This window comes from Olea europaea, chromosome 12, assembly GCF_002742605.1.
Source record: "Olea europaea var. sylvestris chromosome 12, O_europaea_v1, whole genome shotgun sequence".
Lineage (NCBI taxonomy): Eukaryota > Viridiplantae > Streptophyta > Magnoliopsida > Lamiales > Oleaceae > Olea > Olea europaea.
Genome location: NC_036248.1, coordinates 19,233,905 through 19,254,704, shown reverse-complemented (window position 1 = coordinate 19,254,704; position 20,800 = coordinate 19,233,905). Strand labels below are relative to the sequence as shown.

Here is a 20,800-nt window from a genome sequence, read left to right as displayed (position 1 = left end):
AAACCCTTTTATATATTGAAGAGGTTAATCAAGAAAAAAAAATCCACAACCAAATTAATCGCTAACTATATAGATAGATCTCAACAAAAATCTAACCCCGTATCTGCAAAATCATCAATGCAGCCACGAGGCCTCAAACAAGTGAAATATTGATGAAATGAGAGAATATCTACTTACAAGTGTAAATGTGACTTTTGTAGGTCAAAATCCCCAATTAAAGGAGAAAAAGGTGAAATGAATGAAAAAAATGATTAAGCCCTTGTTTGAGTCACATTATTTTCATAAAAATGCATTCTTGAATAGTGTAATGATAGGACAAGTGTGGTTAAAAAATAAGAAAAAAATTTGAATTTGCGTGTAACATTATTTTATTGAAAAATGTGTTATTAAAATGATGTCAAATCACTATTTAAGAATATATTTTTTTTTCAAATAATGTGGATCAAATAGGGCTAAAAGTGTACAAAAATAAGAACTTGGGAACCAAAGTGTACAAGTGCAAAAAGTTGAAGGACATTGAATGCAATTTATTGAGGCATTATTAAAGAAGTCAAAATATGGGGATCAAAATATAAGAAATCAAAGTTGAACGACTTATGGTACAAATAGTGAAGCACCTGCAAGGAAATTTTGCAAAACACGCGAAAGGGCCTTGTTTGGAGGCCTCCAAGCCATCCCATGCATACGCATGGGAAATTTCTGCCCCGTTTTATAAATTTTGGATCTTTTGCGGCTTCATGGTACTTTTTGTTGGAAATAGGTTTGATTAATATTGAATTTTAATCAACTTCAATCAAATATTTGGATAGGTCATTTTAGTTAATTCATGCGGATGAATGGTCAAACGCATTCTACTTATCGAGTAAATGATAAGGGTATATTTGGATTCATATTTTTGGAATAAATTGAGATTGACAAATAAATTATTGGAATAAAATAAATTCAGAAAAAATCAAATTCAATAGACCACTCGAGTGGTCTATTGGGGCTAGACAAGCAGTCTGCCTTTCAAAAATTGCTCGAGCAGCTTGGGTGGCTCCAGGCGGGAGGTCTGAGAACGGACATGGTTGTTCGTAGACATGTTGATTTTTGGAGCATGTCTCTCCGACCATAACCTTCAACCTCTATAAATTAGATCCTATGTTGGTATTCATTCATTCAACATCACAAGTATTCATCACTTCATTAAATTCTGCAAAATCAAAAGTTGTTTATTTTGGCATGTAAACCTCATTCCTTATAGAGTACAAAACATTGTTCTCGTTCGTCATTTCTTGTTATATAAAGTGCTATCATCACAAGAAGATATTGTTATATCTTAAGAGACGATTTTCATTCCACCTTTGGCACCTGTGCGGGACAAATTCATTTTAAGGACAAAATTTAACTATTGCTTTGATCTAATCATCATTCAATTTTGTTTTTGTTCATTTCAAAATTTTATCTAATCCGGGATAGTATGTGCAAGTTATTTATTTACTTTAGAAATAATGTCACTTATTTACAAATATACCAACAATTTTTTAGGGACGTTTTTAGGTGATATCTAAGCCACTTTTTGGCTATTTTGATCCCATCATTCATTCACCCTTCATTTCACAAACATTTCAAGAGAAAAGGGGACAAGAACTAGGGTACAAGGCGCAAGAAAATGACGAGGGAAATCAAGGAAAGTAGAGTGATGGGGGCCGGGGGGGGGGGTGTCTCGACCAAGTCCATTATCACTTCTAGAATCCAACCAAAGGCGGGTTTTTTGTAATGTATTTTACGAATTATTTCCTCTAACATGTAATATATTTCACCAACTCTTCTCCTATTTATCATTTATGTACCATAAACTAAGTTATTAATGATGAGATGATTGATGTAGCTTAAACAAGTTTGACTAACTTTAATATTTGCTATTTAATGTTAAAGTACTTATTTTCATGTTTGTTTATATATTCTATTTTATGTTTTTTTTATTTATTTGGCCAAAAAATGATAGTGTTGAGTGATTTGTATAATGTGTAAGAGAATACTGTGCATTTTTTTAATCATGTATTTCTGCAAATTGATTGCTCTCGTTGAATAGAGAATATTGTGCAATTTGTAGGAAATAGATATATGTTCCGACAAAGATTTAATGCTATTGATTGATTTTTAATCAACGTAGAAATATAGTGGGTTAAATAAATTGATTAGAGGTAATTAGTTAAAATATAGAAAAATCAGGCCTAACATAATATTTGAGTAATTTACTTTTTGGCTTATTTAGAAACTAAATAAGCGACAACTAAGTGAAATTATGAATCTCGACTACTTTATCTCCTCAACTTCCCTTAAATTTTCAGACCTGTTCTCTTTGTTATTTTTGAAGAGTTTTTAGTTATTTTCTTTATTTTCAAATTTTAAATCTTAATCTGTGTCTCATTATTAAAAATGAAATTAACTATTGTATAATCAAGTAATCATTCATTGTGAAATTGACAATTTAGCCCCCGTTTGACCCACATTATTTGGATTTATAATGGGGGAATAGTGTGTGTTTTTTTTTTAAATGGATGGTTGTAAAAGAATGAAAAGTTTTCGATTTGCATATAATATTATTTTATTCAATATTGTGTGATTGAAAATAAGAAAGAGGGAAATTTATATTAAATTGATGAGTTTTAATAAGGGCCAAATGGAGGCTTCGACCCATTAATCCAATTCATTACTTGTACAATACACGACCCTTGTAATAAAAAAAATTTAGCAAACGCAGCCCTACATAGAGTGGCAAACAACCATAAGAACTTATGCAAATGACCTTTTTTTCAATTTATTTGTTAATAGAGGAGCTCATAAACAGCATATTAATATACCCATAACCACCCAGAAAAAGTGCTAAGAATTTTATTCCAAGACAAAATCAAAGAAGAGACTTGAAAAAAATAATAATAATAATAATAATAATAATAATAATAATAATTACCCTAGATTTAAAACACCATTCATAGATAATCCATCAATCGTCCTTAAGATCTATTCACAAACTCCACTAGTCCATTCTCAGTATTCTGATTAAACCAAAAACAAGTAAACATTGCTAATGATTTTTTTAAATTTTTGTTTGAAATATTATCATTTTAGATATTATGGCATATAAATTTAACTTAACATCGGAGCTGTAACAAAGAATAGGATGCATATCATCAGCTGCCCATTTTTCTCGATTGATTTAATTTAGAATAAATTTATTTAAAAAACAATTTGTAATAATTAAAATGTATGTTAATTTGATTCATATGAATATAAACATTGAGTGAGAGACGGAGTTTATTTAATTAAAAAAAAATTGATCTCCTTTGTATTGATAAATCTATTAAATGAGAGCAATCAGTTTGTAGAAATAAATAAAGATACACAAGGATTATAGAGGTTTGCTTCAATTTGATACTACTTTCTCCACTATATGTCTCCCTTAAGCTCTATCTTCTTTTATGAAGGTAATGAAAACCTTGATGACGGGTCTTTATTTATAAGGTAAATTCTTTGTTCATATTGTTGGAACAAAAATTTATAAAAAACCTTTAAACCGTCTCATAAAATTTATTTTATTAGCCTACATTGGAAAATTTATAAATATCTTAGCCCCCGTTTGGCCCCCATTATTTCTCATTAAATTAAATTAAATTTTTCTCTCTCCTATTTTTAACCACACAATTTTCAATAAAATAATATTACATGTAAATAAAAAACTTTTCTTTTCTTTTCAACCGCTTTTTCAAAAAAACACTATTCAAAACATTATAATCTCCAAATAATGGGGCTCAAACGAGAGCTTAATTTATAAATAGATATAAATGAGTTATAGATAAATTGATAATACTTGTCATTGAGTCTATTAAAATGTGGGATTAAAAATGAAGTTTGATGATTTATAAATTTTCTGGAGGCATTGTCGTAATTTTGTATCTAATATACAAACGAAATCAATCTATTTGTAAATCTTATATTTCCAATAGTCACTATAAAAATGGGCTTACAATTTTGTGCATGATACACTCGAGATTCTACTAAACAAACATACTACATTGATTTTGAGCCCCATTTTGAGGGGAAAAAATTATATTGTAATAGTAAATTTTTAAGAAATAAGAAATTTTTTCTAATTTATATGTAAAATTATTTCATTAAAAAATGTGTTGTTGAAAATAAGTTTTAAGAAAAATGGGGCTCAAACTAAAATTCAAGCTTTGTCAAACATATATACATAGAACAATTTTGTCCAGATGGATCACATGAGAGCCTTTTCTGAACGCTAAAAAAGCACGTTTAAAATAAAAATTATTTATATATGAAAGGGAAAAAAGAAAAAAAGAAAGAAAAAGTTTCATCCCCATGACTAAAATCAAATAAATACTCAGTTAATAAGGCAATATAGGAAATGAATGCTAATTTAGGGCTTGTTTGACATAATTTTTGAAAAGTCAAAAGGTACTTTTGAGACTTAGAAGTAGTTTTTGAATGATTTGACCATTTAAATGTAAGTGTTTCTTTTTGTTAGAGCTTTTAGAAAAACTGATCAAATGTGATTTCCTTTGAAAACATTTATAGAATAGAAAATTCTTTTAAAAATTAATTTTCAAACAAAAATTAAAGTAACTTCCTTAAAAAAAAAAAAAATTACAAGAAGCAAAAGTCAATATACACTAAACTACTTTTTAAGAAAATGTACTTATAAGTAGAAAAATATTTGTACTTTATTGGCGAAAGATAAAACATATAAATATTTTAAGTTACTTAATTTTCTACTCCAAAGTAATGATTACTTGGTAAACATTAATTATTTTAACTTCAAAATATATATAAGTTGTCCCATACAATTGGGAATAAAAAGTTGCTAAAAGATCATTTTATTTTCCTTTTCTAATTTAGTCAAAAATGCTAGTCGCTAAAGAAGAAAAACAGAAAGAATAGGTGGACAAAGTAAGGTTGAGGACAATAAGAAGTCATAATGATAAGATTTAAGATAGTCTAGTTCAATTGTACGGATGTTGATGTCCTTATCCCAAGGTAAATATTCTTGTCACATTATCCCGATTAAGCAAGGAGTCCTTGTCTCGTTTGAAATTGATCTAGATAGGGTCAAACCAATTAAAATTATCATCCTTAATCAATTAGCTCCTATAATGAAGGTTGATATTGAGCAACAAGGAGGCAACACCATATAATATATATTTAGCATAAAAATAACATTCACGTCTTGAAATTTAAGCTCTGCTTATTTGAGATATTAACAAATTTCTACACTTCACCCCCACAAAATTTGCAAGGTAAAAACTTCTTTATTTATTCTATTTAAGATATTACATTTTCTAGTAATTTCTAACATATAGTCGAGTAGCTGAATACATTTCCTAATATGTACATTATTTCATTCTAGTGCATTATTATATTTTGTTGACAGATCACTTTTGGCCCCTTCTCTTCTCGATAGTTCATACCTTCTGTGTCTCCAAATTTATATCATATCATGAGAGTATGATACCCTTTTAAAAGTCAAAAATTATTTTTGAGAATGAGAAGAGCTATTTATGAATATGTTTTGATAATTTCCTAAAATTGTTTTCTATGGCTAGAAGAACTTTTAAAAAAATTTAGCCAAAGATAGTTTTCTTGCAAAAGTCTTCTACAAGAAATAGAAGCAAAACATAAATCCTACTAAATGGACTGTGTTTACCTCACAAAATAAAAATTATTTTTTAATATCAACAATGAAGTTTTTCTTCTGAAATTTTGACAGAGTTTTTTTTTTTTATCCTTTCGAGGTTTTTTCGTGTGTTTTTGGTGATTTTTTTTGTTTAAAGAAAGAAAGAAGAAGTTTTGAGTGCATGTTTGATCCAAAAGGGCACTTCAATTAGATAATATTGAGCTTTCCAATAGCGTCGACCTTAATTTTTCCTCGATTACGAGACGTATTTTTAGCATAGAAGATTGGATTTGTAAAATTATTCTGAGATCGTACTAAAAAATGGCGTCTTATATTTGAGGTTGTACGAAGGCCTTTATTTTTGCCCTTTGGACAAGGCTTACAATTTGTTCTTTAATTCAAGTGTTAGGGTTTTTGCTAGATGGTGCTTGCAGCCACGACGGTTTATGCTCTGAGGAGTCAATTATGCTTTTCATGAAAAGGTCGAGGAGTCCATCTTTAATTTTATGAGATCGTACTAAAAAATGTTGTCTTATATTTGAGGTTGTAACAAGGTCTTTATTTTTGCCCTTTGGACAAGGCTTACAATTTGTTCTTTAATTCAAGTGTTAGGGTTTTTGTTAGATGGTGCTTCGTCAGTCATGATGCTTTATGCTCTGAGGAGTCAATTATGCTTTTCATGAAAAGGTTGAGGAGTCCATCTTTAATTTTCCATTGAAGTGTTCTTAAGCTACAAAATTTGTATTTTCATTTTCATTTTTTTATTTTTATTTCTTTTCATTTTACTTTTATTTTTTTCTTCTTTCTTCTTTCTCTTTTTTTTTTTTTTTTTTTTTTTATAAATGTTCTTTAGTGAAGTACATGTGGATTGAAGAAATTATCTTCAAACACGAGGTTATGTGCAAGATATACGATCATTTAATAGAAAAAATGATGGCCTATACTAGCAGGGATGAACTTGGACTGAAATTGAAAGAATAAGACTTCAAATGTAAAAAATTTGATCATGGGACTGATGCGCTATCTTAGTCAAACTTAAGAGACCGGACTGCAAAATTTTCAAATAGGAAAATCTTTTGTTTTTATGACATTCTTCAAAAAATAATATTTATTTATTTTCTTTTCCATTCTAAGTGGCAAAGCAAAATCCAATTCGATTTCTTCAGACTTCAATTCAGTCTTAGCTGTTGGTGTTAGGTGTATTAAATTTCATCTCCAGCTTGGATACTAGTCATCATGCAAAGCCCAAAACTCCATTTCCTATATATATGCAGCATGAATGTTGGCTTAAGAATTATCATAAAATTCGCCGAGAAACAAGAAAACAGTAAAGGAAACAAACAGGAAGAGCAGCAGCAGACCAAATTACTCGGTGTAAGGTAAGAACTGATTGAACCGAAGAATTCTTTCGATTACTTGTCAAACGCTAGTTAAATTTGTTCATGCATGTCTACATGTGTCATTTCGGGTGTCGCAACAAATTTGGGCAAAATCGGGGTTTTCTGGGCACTGCATGACGTTAGTGCTGAGTCCAAAACCAAAAGTGGGTGCTAAAGATTCTCCTTTTTCAGTTCTGGTGGGGTAGCTTCCTAGGGAAAAAAAAATCAAAGACTTATTTGTTACCAAATTTGGAATTTTGTAAAGTGAAATGTTCATATATATACCGATATAGGTACTGGAGTTGTTCCTCCTGATTTGATAGAGGTGAGTTTTGGGGAATTTTTAGGTATTTCTAAGTTTTGTCGATATTCTTCTTATGGAGGATTGCATGCTTTCCCATTGATTTCGTTTTCTTCAATGTAAAGCATCTCATTTTCGTTAATTTATTAGGTTTCCATTGTTGTGAAATTTGTTTCCTTATTACAACCCAATGATCTTGTTTGAATATATCACCGTTACCATCCTTATTTTGCGTTACAGAGTTTAGTTATAAATATGCTGTGGTTGAGAATAATTTTGCTTGTTGAAGGCTGAAGGAAGAATATAATTTTCTTTTTCTATTTTTTAAATTAGTTCTTTTATTTTTACTTTTTCCTTTTGTTGAATCAGTTAAAATGGCAATGAGAAGAGTGGATCTCCGGTCTGACACTGTCACTAAACCAACTGAAACCATGCGGGCTGCAATGGCAAGTGCTGAAGTTGATGATGATGTATTGGGTTACGACCCAACAGCCGCTCGCCTTGAAATGGAGATGGCAAGGATCATGGGCAAGGAAGCAGCACTATTTGTCCCTTCAGGCACAATGGCTAACCTGATTTGCATACTAACTCACTGTCAAATTCGGGGAAGTGAAGTCATTCTGGGTGACTATTCCCATATCCACATTTATGAAAATGGTGGCATTTCCACAATTGGAGGCGTTCATCCAAGGACAGTGAAGAATAATGAAGACGGGACAATGGATCTTGATCTAATTGAGGCAGCAATAAGAGATCCTGCATTTGAGATCTGTTTTCCAACTACTAGGCTCATCTGCTTGGAGAATTCACATGCACAGTAAGTCTAACATTTAAGCACAAGTCTCTTTTGACTAATTGTTATGGATTAAACTATTTGTAATCCCAAAAGCAAAAATAAACAAAAAATAACAGTAGTGCGCCTAGAAATATAGATAGTTCACTCTAATGCGAGAGTTAGGTCCACTCACTGCTGATGACTTTCACTAAGACAAGAAGAGAACACAGTTTAAAATGGAGATCTTCTCACACCACACAAAACAGTCACCGCAAACTCCTTTCTGTGGCCCAGGAATCTTGGGTGACTGAGGTCAAAGGGATGAATGACCAATACAATTCTTTCTTAAAAAAAAATAAAAATAAAAATAAAAAATCCATCTCCGTGGATCAGCGCTGAAATGGATAATTTTACAATATAATTCGGACTTACACAATAAAGCGTATTCTCCTTATAACTTACCATATTTATATTTTAAGTTCCCACCTTCATATTTGTAAAAATTAATATTTGTGAGTACCATACTTTGGTTAGTTTTAGCATTATCTTTGTAGCCATTTTGCATATTCCCTTTCCTGTATCCAGACGTGAATAAACTTAGAAAGTGATTTGCTTAGAACTCAGTTATATGACAATGTTTTGCTGGTCAAAATGCCTGTTTAATTTAGGAAAATTTGTTATAGAAGGGATTTTTTCAGAAAATGTAACTCTATTGAGAAAAATAAGAAAAAAATATGTCAAAACTGAAAATTCAAAAAATTTTTCTGTCCATTTATTTCCTGTTGGAGTATACAAATAGAAAAATGCTTGTGGTGGTTCAAGCATGTGACACCAGATGTACCTCTATGAAGTATAGACATATTTTTTTGTTGATGGTAGGGGTTAGGGGAAGAAGATGGAAATACCACTTGAGGACATCATTGAAAAGAAGTTATGACAACTTTTGGTCTATTAAGGAATTGTCCTGCAACGAAGAAAAATGAATGAAGACCTTTTAGACAGATTGCTCTGGCTAGTTTTTTGAGGTTTTAGCTCTTGGTGAGTTATTAGATCATATACACTAATAACATTTGATCGTCTCATGTAGTTGGGATGTTTCCAATGCTCCTGTTATACTTTCTTGTATTCTTTTCTGCATGAGGGTGAGGGAATGTTGGATAGATCTTCTGGATTTCATTGGAAGATGATGCTTTTCCAGAAGAAAAGAAGCAGAAGTTTCTTTACTGTAGCATATTCCTGTAAACCAGAGATCTAATAAAATTTGTTTATGGCTAATTATGAGCTGATATGGTAGTCATGGGGTTGCTAATCTTTTGCAGAATTAGAGCTCATGAAACTATGCCAAAAAAATTAAAAATCACAGTTGTTATTACCAGTTCTCTTCTTCTGTATATGTTTGATTTCTGTGATGAAATTCTCTAATCACTATCTAACAATTCTCACTAAAACTTCCCCAGAGGCATATGTACAGAAGCGTGATAGTGATTTCTAGTTAGGTAAGGGAATAAGGAGAGATTGTGTACAGATCAAAGGATATCTCATTTTTCCTCTTGCTATTCGATTCTTCAAAAGTTGGATAACTTGAAGGATTAAACTGAGAAGGGTCAAATGACTGTTTCAAACTTTTTACTATCAATACACTTTTAGTATGGGGTAAAAAACTGAAGTATGAGAATAGTAAGTTCCATATTTTATCCCTTCATGCCATTCTAGTATATTTGTAGACCTTTAGTTAGATGTGAACGCATAAGTATATGAGAGTCATTTTTTGTTATGCTGCTTTTATTCCTGAGGATGGTAGCATATTTGTCCAGCGTGTCTGTGTTCTATAGTGTTTCAAATGAAGATATCTGTGGTTAGAGGGTATCTGGTGTATTTAACATGTGCTTCATTTTGGTCGTACATTAGAAAGGGGCTCCGTTCTTAACTGTTTCCTAATGCTTAATAAAAGATTTGGAGATCTCTGAGGTAGGCTCTATTCACAGGGTTCATGTTTCCATTGTAGAATTTTCCATAAGATTCTTGGGGCTTGGGTGTAGATGCTAGTGTGGGGGGTGTGGGCATTATCTCGTGTGTAACCTGTGTCTTTTTTTAAGGATTGATTCAGAAACATACTTCTAATTTTCTATGAATAGAAGTATAGAACTCACTATGGTGTCTAAACTAAGTGCTAACCAAAATGCATTTTTATTATTTTGAACAAAGACTGTCGGTGATCTCTCTTCTTTACTGCAGACATCCTGTTTATGTCTCTTAGTAGTTCATAGGTACATAGTTAGAGATCTTGTAAAAATCAGTGTTTTTACTTTTTTATTATTATTTAAAATGCATTTCCTTTGTGGAAAATCAGACTGTTGATTCTCTAATGGTGTGGTTCCTGATGGGGATTTTTTTCTCATTGCTGCAGCTCTGGTGGGAGATGTCTTTCTGTAGAGTACACGGACAAAGTTGGAAAGCTAGCAAAGAAGCATGGTTTGAAGCTTCACATTGATGGGGCACGTATTTTCAATGCATCAGTTGTGAGTCTAATTTTCTCAGTACTCTCTATAGGTATATGCATATAGAAAGATATACATCCATGCATATAGATATACATATATGGGCAAAAATTGTACCCACTGATTTGTGGAGAGAGCTCTTCCCTATTTTCTGTTATTTTGAAATCAGCTCCTCCCCATTTTTATTCTGCCTAAAACAGCCCAAATTTAAATCTGGAAATTTGAAGATAAGGGCAAATTAGGTCAATTTACAAAGTAGTCCCTACATCTCTCTTCTTCATCCTTTACCTACCTCTCTTAAACCCACTCTGACATCCTTTTCTAGCATGATTCAATCTCTGTCATCGGGCACAATTTCTGTCATCAATCACCTTCCACTCCATTGTTTCATGCCGGTCCATTGTGCCACTGGTTACTCCTTCTATTAGACCTTCAAGGCCAAGTCTGTTTTTCTTCACCATTCCCAATATTCAAGGATACATTTCAACATTTCATCCATACGTCCTTATCAATTTCAATATTATTCCTAATGCCAAATCAAAATTTTAAAAAAATGATCATAGAAAAATAAACGAACTCATGTGAAACAAAAATTAAAAAAATATTTTGCAAAAGAAAAAAAATGATTTATGCAATTTGAAATGTTTAATTTCCAACATGAAAACAAAGTGTGTTGATCTTTTCAATAATTCTAAATTTTTCTTACCTATTATCTCTCTCGTAGTCTATAAAGTTCTATTCTAGAATAAATATAGAGGCTTAAATTTTTTACAGATCAATCTAGTGTATTCTCTTCATATGTGTGTATATTATTTCCCTATATTATGGAATTTCTGTGTTGAGTGTTCTGGTATTCAACAATTCAATGAGCCAAATCAATGCGTCTAGTCGCCATAAATATTTGAAATGAATAAGCTAATCATAAAATGAGTTTGTGGCATGAAAATATTACTTTGGAGGTACACACGCACAAGGGACCTCTACATGCTAAGTTACTTTGTTCCGAGTCAAATGCATGTTATTCAAAAAAATTTGAACTCTCAAACTTAGAAGTGAGCATTTGCAATGTTGACTTCTGGACAAGAGAAGTACCTTCCCAAGCCTCCTTATAGGTCTAACAGTAGCAGTGACAATGTTGAGAGGAAACAAATAAAGACTTGATTTTCTCCTATCTTTGAACACCATATTAACTTGAGTGGCTAGAATGCCCCCATACTGGGTTGGACTTGGTTTATATCAGTAGACCTGTGTCTATGCACAATACATTGTCAAATCTGGGAAATTGTTGACTTGTCGTCAAGTATAATGGAGGTAAGCAGATTGCTTCAAATTTTATTGCATTTTTTGTGTTACTGGTTACCATTTTAATTGGAAATCTGTATTCCAGGCACTTGGAGTTCCTGTTCACAGGCTTGTGCAGGCAGCTGATTCAGTAACGGTTAGTCGATGGAAGCCAAAATCAGAGCTATTTTTGCCCTTTCTAGATTCAGTCTATGTTTTTTTTCATCTTTGAGAATGATTTTCTAGTTTTTCTAAAACATAAACAAAACGTGATATACCATTAACTCATCTTTGTTATACACTATTGTATAATGTTATATAATGTCCTTATCAGCTCAATTCCTCGTCAAATGAATGTGTGATGTAGGCTTGTTTATCAAAAGGTCTTGGTGCTCCAGTTGGAACTGTGATTGCAGGCTCAAGAAGCTTCATTGCCAAGGTAAAGTGTTTATTTTATTTTTTCGTTTTCCCTTTTTGCCAAGGCTTTGAAAAAGAATTCATTTTCTATTCTGCTAATTTGAAAGATTTCCTTTTCCTTTGGTTCTACATAAAAGGCAAAGATTCTTAGGAAGACTTTAGGCGGTGGAATGAGACAGGTTGGCATCCTATGCGCTGCTGCTATAGTTGCATTGGAAGAAAATGTTAGTAAACTTGAAGGTGATCATCAAAAGGCTAAGATTTTGGCAGGTAACTTTTTTGCTTCTAGGTGTTTAATTTAAAAACTAATTTTCTTTCAAAACTTGATCACATAGCCATAATTCCATATTACATATTTGTGCTTTTTTATCAGAGGGACTGAACAAAATCGAAGGACTAAAAGTTGATATGGCTTCCGTGGAGACCAACATTGTAAGTTGCATTATTGTTTAAACCGTAGATAAGTCAGCTTCTTCTCCACCATATTCTCTTTGGGGGAACACTTACTGATTTTTTTCATGATTCTGGATTTAAAGGCTTTGAACTAATTTATAATTATCAATCTCTGCATATTGACAAATTTGAGGCAGACATGAAGTTATATCTCTAAATATATTAGAATCAAACTGATTCATCTGATAATGCAGGAATTTTTAATTAAGCTTTTTAGTGGAATAGATCACAAAAATTAAAGACTCAAGGAAGTTTGTTCTTAAAATTTTTGATGTAGGATAGATTGAGGGATTCCAATAAGAAGGAGTAGCCAGGAAGAAGTTGAGAAACCAGGGGAGAAGAAGGAACGGGGAGGAGAAACAGAGAGAAGGGAGAGAGGAGAAGAAACTAGGGGAAGAGAGGGGAGGGAAAAAACGACTGCAAGCCAAAAAATATTTCAATTCTAATTCATCATCATCTCGTGAAATTACAACTGAAAATCATATAAATAGTAAAAGCATAACCCTACCAGTGATGGGCTTTAGCCAAACCAATAATACAAGCTCAATAACTAGAAAAGTAAAATAGTGCGATAATAATACAAGTGATGTCCACATCAATTCTCCCGGAGTGGAAGAAAAACTCGACTCTGTCGAGTGAACAAATGACAAAGAGCTACCGTCAATCTTCAATGTCTGAACTCATACTACGGTGGACGATCTTTTTGAGAACCAAATATCTGAACTCCACGGTCGATAACAATGCAAATGGCAACTTGTCCTCAAGAATATGATCCGACCAAGGCAGACGATCCCTCATTTTAATTAAGTACCGACATTGGACTCCAAATAACAAGTACTCCTGCAACTCATCTCCAAAATCTTCACATGATTGCGCATAATGTGAAGCACAATAAGAACGTTGATCTACCCAACAATTAAAAAAGCACCGATTCTCTCCATCAATGGTTAACACAACCTGTTCATCTAAAATTACATCAATTTTATCTTTGTGTGATACGACAGGTGGTATTCAAATAGACATAACAAAAGATTCGGTGTGAGAGTTCTCGGGTAAAGATAAAAAAGGATCAACAAAAGTGTTAAAATAGCCATTGTAAGTATCGAAGTCCTTAACAAATAAAATAGGGTGATGGTCATAATGTGATAAAAGATCATTGACATAGGCATTTTGACCAACATGCTTTGAAATTTTAAAAAGACCAGCATTACACTCTTGCAATATAACATAATCCCCAATATTAAATTCAAAGTGTTATTTATGCCAATCAACTTGAGATTTATATAACGCTTTACTTGCTTTAAATTGTTTATTGATCTCAATATGCAAGCTATGAAAATGTGATACAACTACCTCAACTGACATAGACACACAAGCCTGTGGGTGCATGGGAATAAGGTCTAGAGGTTTCGAAGGTTCACAACTAAGAATAACTTCAAAGGGTTTTAGACCTAAAGACCAATTCACAGGATCGTTATATGCAATTTGAACAGTTGGAGGGATCATGTCCCAATTCCTAAGATTTTTCTAGACTAGAGACTTTAATAAATTGTCAGAATTTTGATTAGCACTTTTGTTTTGACCATCAATTTGAGGTTGGTCAGTGGTGGATAATTTTGCCTTAGTGTTAACCATAGGCGACTGGATTTTTCAAGGGTGATTGGTGACATCATCAAGCTCTTTAACTTGGGTAAGGGTATGACATATAACATGTGATCGAGAATTGTCGGAGATAAGGGGTGTAGTATCCAAAGTCTCGAGAAGAGTCTGGATTCCACCTAAGGAAGTGTCCTCACTATCATCCAAGTCATCAAAATCCTCAAGTTTAGGTTCATAGACTAGATCTTCTAACGGTTCCTCTATTACATTCTTTCGTTCTTCCCTGACTAAGGTTCGATTAGGATATTTAGAAGAAATGTGACCAAAGTCTTGACAGTTGACGCACAACAAGTGAGAAGAAGACCTTAGAGTTTCAGAAATTCTACCATGATTTTCTAAGATTGGAAAACCATTAGAAGGGGGAGGTTCTAAAAGGGACTTAACGGGAGGAGGTGGAGCCAATGAAGCCAAATGATGATTATAAAAAATTTTACCCTTATTTTTCAAAATTGGAGGAACATCAGACGGGGGAGGTCCTAGAAGGGACTTAACGGGAGGAAGTGGAGCCAATGACACCAAAGAATGATTGTCAATATGCTTTCTACATGGAGAAAAAGATCTTGGACTATCACGACCTTTACAATTATTTTTCCAAATAGGAGGAACATTAGGCGGAGAAGGTTTTATGATAGACTTATGATGAGGCGACACTAATGAGATGGGTGAACGACGATGACCACGCTTTTCATATGGAGTACTAATAATCAACTCATAATCTCAAGCTAAAGAGTAAGCGTAATCAAGAGTAGTGACACCTCGAAGGAAAAGCTCGCGCTTAAGATCATCTTTCAGACCTTGGCTAACCCTACTCAAAGTCATGCTCTCATCCTCAATTAAATGACATTTGGTTCGAAATTCCACAAATTGCGCGATATACTCAGTCGCTAATTGATTTCCTTGTTAAGGGCATTCCATTGAGTAAGAATTTCAAAATTATCTCGTTCTCGTTCTCGCTCTCGCTCTCGCTCACAAATCTGATCCCTATTCCTATCCCTATCCCTACAATCGGGTCGAAAGTATTTTTGATTACCTTGTCGATGATGTTGTATATTATGGGACACCTTATAATTATCAACATCAATTGAATGAGGGAAGTGTTTAAAATTTTTCAAACTAACAGACAGGGCCTTACTCTCTTCAAGAGTAGCAGTCATTTGAGTTTGAATAGCCACTATTTGTCGGGTGAGTGCATCGAATTGTGAGGGGTCCATGTTTAAGGTACTGGAGCTAGAAGTGACAAGATGACTAATATGTAACTACATGCACTGTAATAGCAACTTAATGACATGCAATAGAGAGATCAACGAACAAAAAGTGCAAGTAATAGAAAATGAAAATTTGAGCTATTTCTTTTTTTTTTTTTTAAATAAATGTTGGGTTTAAAATCCAAATATAACAAGCTAATACTGCTGGTATATGTAAAATAGCAAAGCAAGGGTCAAATACTAGTCAAACTCTAATCACGTAAAACAAGCAAGGTAAAAGTGAGATTTAACGAGGTTAATGGATCCAATTACGTAAATTTAGGTAAAAACTAGATCAGCAGCAACAAAAATATTGATGCAATTTTAAAACGAAACAGTAATATAAACCAAAGATAAATAAAAACAGTAACTTCCGTTTCGTCCGTAGAAGTAGATGTGTCAAATCAACAGGAATAAAAAGAGGTACCTGCAAAAAATAGAAAATACGTTTTCTTTTCACTTTTTTTTTTTACGTTTTCTTTTTTTATTTTTTTTGAACTTAAAAAAAAAAAATCAAATAAGCAATTAGTTACAAATCAAGGCCCAAACTACTAAAATACACGAACTGTGACCCAAATACCAACTATAACTATAAGCAGAGCCCAACTAACTTCATGGGTTGCCCATTATCATCAGTCGGTTGCCCCTTATCATTAGCCCGTGAAATTTCTGGGCCATTGTCGGCAGCTAGGCTGTAATTTGGAGTCTCGAGTTGTGGCTAGCGGTGGTGGTGAGCAAATCGGCCAGAGGTAGATGGGTTTTTGGAAGTGGGTCGAGATAGTTGTAGACAGCGAACGACTGTATGTTGTGGAAGTTAGTGGAAAAGAATGCGTAGGGCGCCGTCGGTGGTCGATTATGGTGTGCGGCGATTGGGATTGAAGACAGCAGCGACAGTAGGAGAAGTTGGTGGTAACACGTGGCGGTAGTGATTCCTGGAAGCCGACGCTATAAGAAGTGACTGGCGGGTAGGGTTGTGGCAAGTGTTGGAAGCTGGTTTGGAGTACAGTGTCGTGAGATTCGGGTGAAGGGGATGATTCTACGAATTGGGCCAGGTAATGGGCTAGATTGATTTGGGATTAACAGTAGGTTGGGCTGCAGGTATGATGAATAAAATGGGCTCAGTAAAGGGTGGGTTATTGGGACGTGAGGAAGCTAGTGGCAGTTGGCGGTTAAGAGGAAGGGCTATTTTGTCGGCATATGGATTGTGCATTTATAAATGGAAAGTGCGCTGACGGCTCTTGGGTGTCAGGGATAATTACATGGTGGTGGGGATTGGCAGTTGCAAAAGGTGGTTGGGTGGTGTGATGATGTATTGGGTTAGATGTTTGTGTGTGGTTTGGAGAGGATGGATGGGTTACCTTCTGGACAGGGAGTTATGGTGTTGAACAGCACATCTTGCATCACTTCCATGGAAATTTTGACTCCAATTTTCTGTTAATGAGATTGAAAACCAGGCTTGGCTCTAATACCACTTTGATGTGGGATAGATTGAGAGATTCCAATAAGAAGAAGTTGAGAAACCAGGGGAGAAGAAGAAGGAACGGGGAGGAGAAATAGAGAGAAGGGAGAAGAGGAGAAGAAACCAGGGGAAGAGAGGGGAGGGAGAAAACGGTTACAAGCCAAAAAATATTTCAATTCTAATTCATCATCGTATCGTGAAATTACAACTGAAAACCATATAAATAGTAAAAGCATAACCCTACCAGTGATGGGCTTGGGCCAAACCAATAATACGAGCCTAATAACTAGAAAAGTAAAATAGTGCGATAATAATATAAGTGATGTCCGCATCAATTTCTTATTAAAGTTTGCAGTCCTTGTATTAGCAATGGGACTTGTATAGAACTATTTGAATATACTTGCTTACAGGCAAAACCTTTAAAGCATCCAAATGGATATACATCCTCACATAAGGAAAGTTGGGTCTTGATTCTTCTTATCGCCAACAGGATCCTCTGCCACGGAAATTATGATATTCAGATTCATTGCTCATACTTGACACAAAGCTGCACTTTGAATTTTTGAAACTCGGTACAAGAACCTATCCAGTTACTTCCTTGCAGAGACTTATTGCTTCCATCAAGATTTTGTTTTAGTTCAAGAACTTTGCAAATATTGATCGTGCATGGGTGAAACTTGTATGCCCATGATGTGTGTCTTTTATTGATTGTCTAACCTTAATTTGACTGAAAACTACCATTGATGGTGCCTAGTAAGGAAGAAGGTATACTCACCTTTTCTTTTATGATATCAGGTGTATTTTGACATTCTTCAGGGCTCAAATATCTCTGAAACTCACTTATGCAAGGTTCTAGAAGCACATGGTGTACTAACATTGCCAGAAGGGCCATTCAAGTGCGTCTCTTTCTATGAATTTTTTTCAATTGTGCATGCCTTGGATTCAGTTCTCCCTACTTCTATAGTTTTTTGTGTAGATCATATATATGATGTCGAAGGCTAAGTATTATACCATCACCTCTTGAAGTGTGTATTACCCCAAGGGTACTTAGCATTTATGGATTGACATTCACCTCCATTTCTGATGGATGTGACCTTATATCATGTCATTGTTTTGCTCGATAATTCCGGGCATAATAGAATGTTTTGAACCATACGTGCATTTGTAAAGAAATTGATGCTAAAACCTTTACATGGCAGACTTAGGCTTGTCATTCACCACCAGATCTCAGAAAGCGATGTGCACTACACACTGTCTTGCATTCAGGTAATATTTACAGAATATTGTATTAATGAATAACTTTGCTATAAGAAGTGGGAGTTTTATTTGTGTCGATATAATTTCTGTTGCAGAAAGCTGTAACTGGGTTTGTTGATGAAAATCATGGCAACTGAGGGAAGTTCCCCTTTTAGAAGATCATCGTTCTGGCTTATTGATGTTTGATGTTTATCAGAAATTTGAAATCTTATAGTAAACTGCAGCTCTAAGAACTTTAAACTTTATCAATCCTGTTGCCAATTCTGTTTGTATATGCAGTCCATTCTTATTGGCTCGTTTGATACGGGTGATCGGAAATAAACCAAACTAGAATCTTGTTTATATTCGGCTAAGAGTACTGTGAATCGAGCTAAAAAAATCAACAGTTTGAAACGAAAAACCCAACTGTATTGGCTTGCATAAATATATGAATATGTACAGCAAAGTGAATGGTTTCTTTTACAAATTACGGTGAAAAATACAGAGAGGAACACCTTTTATAGATGAGATACTGAGATAGAAATTGTATGCTAATTGCTAGAATAAGTTGTGAAGTAATAACAAGTGCAGTCTTTATAACTAACTAGCAAAAGTCTCGTACACACAATTTTAATGAGTATTGTAATAGTACGAGATTTGTTCGACCTATGCATGTTTCCAACGTGCATGGGCAGCTATAGCTGCATGAAAAACTGATAGCAGACTGCGAACAGACTTTGTAACGAAGGAAGTTCAAATCCACAACAGTCAAGAGAGGCAAATAGAAGTGTGAATTAGAAAAAAGCTATGAGTGCTCATTCATGACAAGTATAAATATGTGGGATAGTTGTACTTCCTAAGGGAAAGTAATCTGTTAGTGTAAGTGAATATATATTCACAGTAATATTAAACTGATGGGACATAAGAAAGGTTGGCTCGTAGCCAAAGGCTATACGTTGAGTAGACTATTAGGGAACATTTATAGAACAATGCTAGGTGTACAAAAATTGCTTAACAGATAAGCATTCGACGATTTTTCATTTGTCCATGGCAAAAAAAAGCATTGGCAGCATATGGAAAACTTCTGTAAGGATTTCTTCTATGCATATGGTTTTGGCCACATTTGTATGCTATCTTCGTTAGCTAAAACCTGGTTGTTCCAGTGTTCAAAATGCGTTTTTACACATTTAGCCCCCGTTTGAACCCCATTATTTCTCATTACATTAAATTAAATTTTTCTCTTTCTTACTTTTAATCACACAATTTTCAATAAAATAATATTACACGTAAATCAAAAAATTTTCAACCACTTATTTTTCAAAAAAATATTATTCATCTCATTATAATCTACAAATAATGAGGCTCAAACGGGGGCTTAACTAGAAAGGTCCACATGGAAGTAGTTGAGAATGAGAAATCATGATTCTATTATATCGATAGCAATCATTTCGCAAAAATAAAAATACACACTGAAAGTGTAAGTAATATGCTCTAGGTCCAATCGATTTTAGTATGTAAATTTTTTAATTAATGAATACACTTTTATTTATGACAAAATTATTATTATTATTTTGACAAAGTTAATTAATAAAGTTCGTAAAATGTAAGTGATGACGAAATACAAATATCCTTATTATAATTAGACCAGTATGTGTGACATTTTCTCACCAATGAAGTGAATAGTTGATCTTACAAGTTAAAATTTAATGATATTTAATGGACACGTAAATATTTTGCTAAGTGAATAAAATATTGGAAACTAGCTACAAGGATTCCACATAAATAACTAATACAGTGTTATTGGTAAATTTCTATTATTCGATAGTGGAATTGATAATTTAATTTAAGGTCATCATATTACCTTATATGATAACGCAACATATGTAAAAAAGGTTGAATCCCAGCCTTGAGGGTCTCCACCGCCCCATGCCTAGAGTATCGTGTGGGAGGTAAATCGCGGGATGTATCCCAACAGGTTAGGGAACAAGAGCTTGGCTGTACACTGGTGACCACAAAGAATCCAATTCCATATTTCAGGAATCAAACACTCACACTATGTCGGCCAGCAAAGTTGAGACTACCTCACTCCTGTCCTTTGCACCACTGAATCATGCCTCGGGAGGCGGACCCATTATATGTATGTTGGATGATGTTCTGTCAAAGTTATCAATACATATCATTCGAGTATGGTAATAATTTTATGAAAATTGTGAATGATCACTAAATGAGTTGTCACTCTTAAATAGTAAAAAATTATGATTTACATTCTTTCGCGTAAGTTGATATCAAAATCCTTGGTAACTTAATCTGTTGCCATGTGTGATTGGACAATAATCATTCTATCTCATCCTTCATTACTACCGCTCGTTTGATTGATTTATCTACCTGCACAATTTCACTATAATCTTTCAATTCACCTGT

General features: G+C 33.6%; 1 protein-coding gene across 3 annotated transcripts; it reads left to right on the top strand.

The window, feature by feature from the left end:
- Positions 1-6,784: 6,784 nt before the first annotated feature.
- Positions 6,785-18,800, top strand: LOC111405997 (probable low-specificity L-threonine aldolase 1). 3 transcript variants are annotated; one of them, XM_023035154.1, is made up of 10 exons: positions 6,785-7,056; positions 7,727-8,174; positions 10,540-10,651; positions 12,018-12,068; positions 12,279-12,350; positions 12,466-12,598; positions 12,702-12,760; positions 17,939-18,039; positions 18,343-18,409; positions 18,496-18,800. In XM_023035154.1, exons 2-10 carry the CDS (start codon positions 7,732-7,734, stop codon positions 18,535-18,537), a joined length of 1,080 nt encoding a protein of 359 aa, XP_022890922.1. In that variant the 5' UTR covers positions 6,785-7,056; positions 7,727-7,731; the 3' UTR covers positions 18,538-18,800. The 3 variants fall into 3 exon arrangements, with proteins under 3 accessions (XP_022890922.1, XP_022890923.1, XP_022890924.1); XM_023035155.1 differs by lacking the exon at positions 6,785-7,056 and adding an exon at positions 7,309-7,381; XM_023035156.1 differs by lacking the exon at positions 6,785-7,056 and adding an exon at positions 7,456-7,476.
- The last annotated feature ends 2,000 nt before the right edge of the window (positions 18,801-20,800 follow it).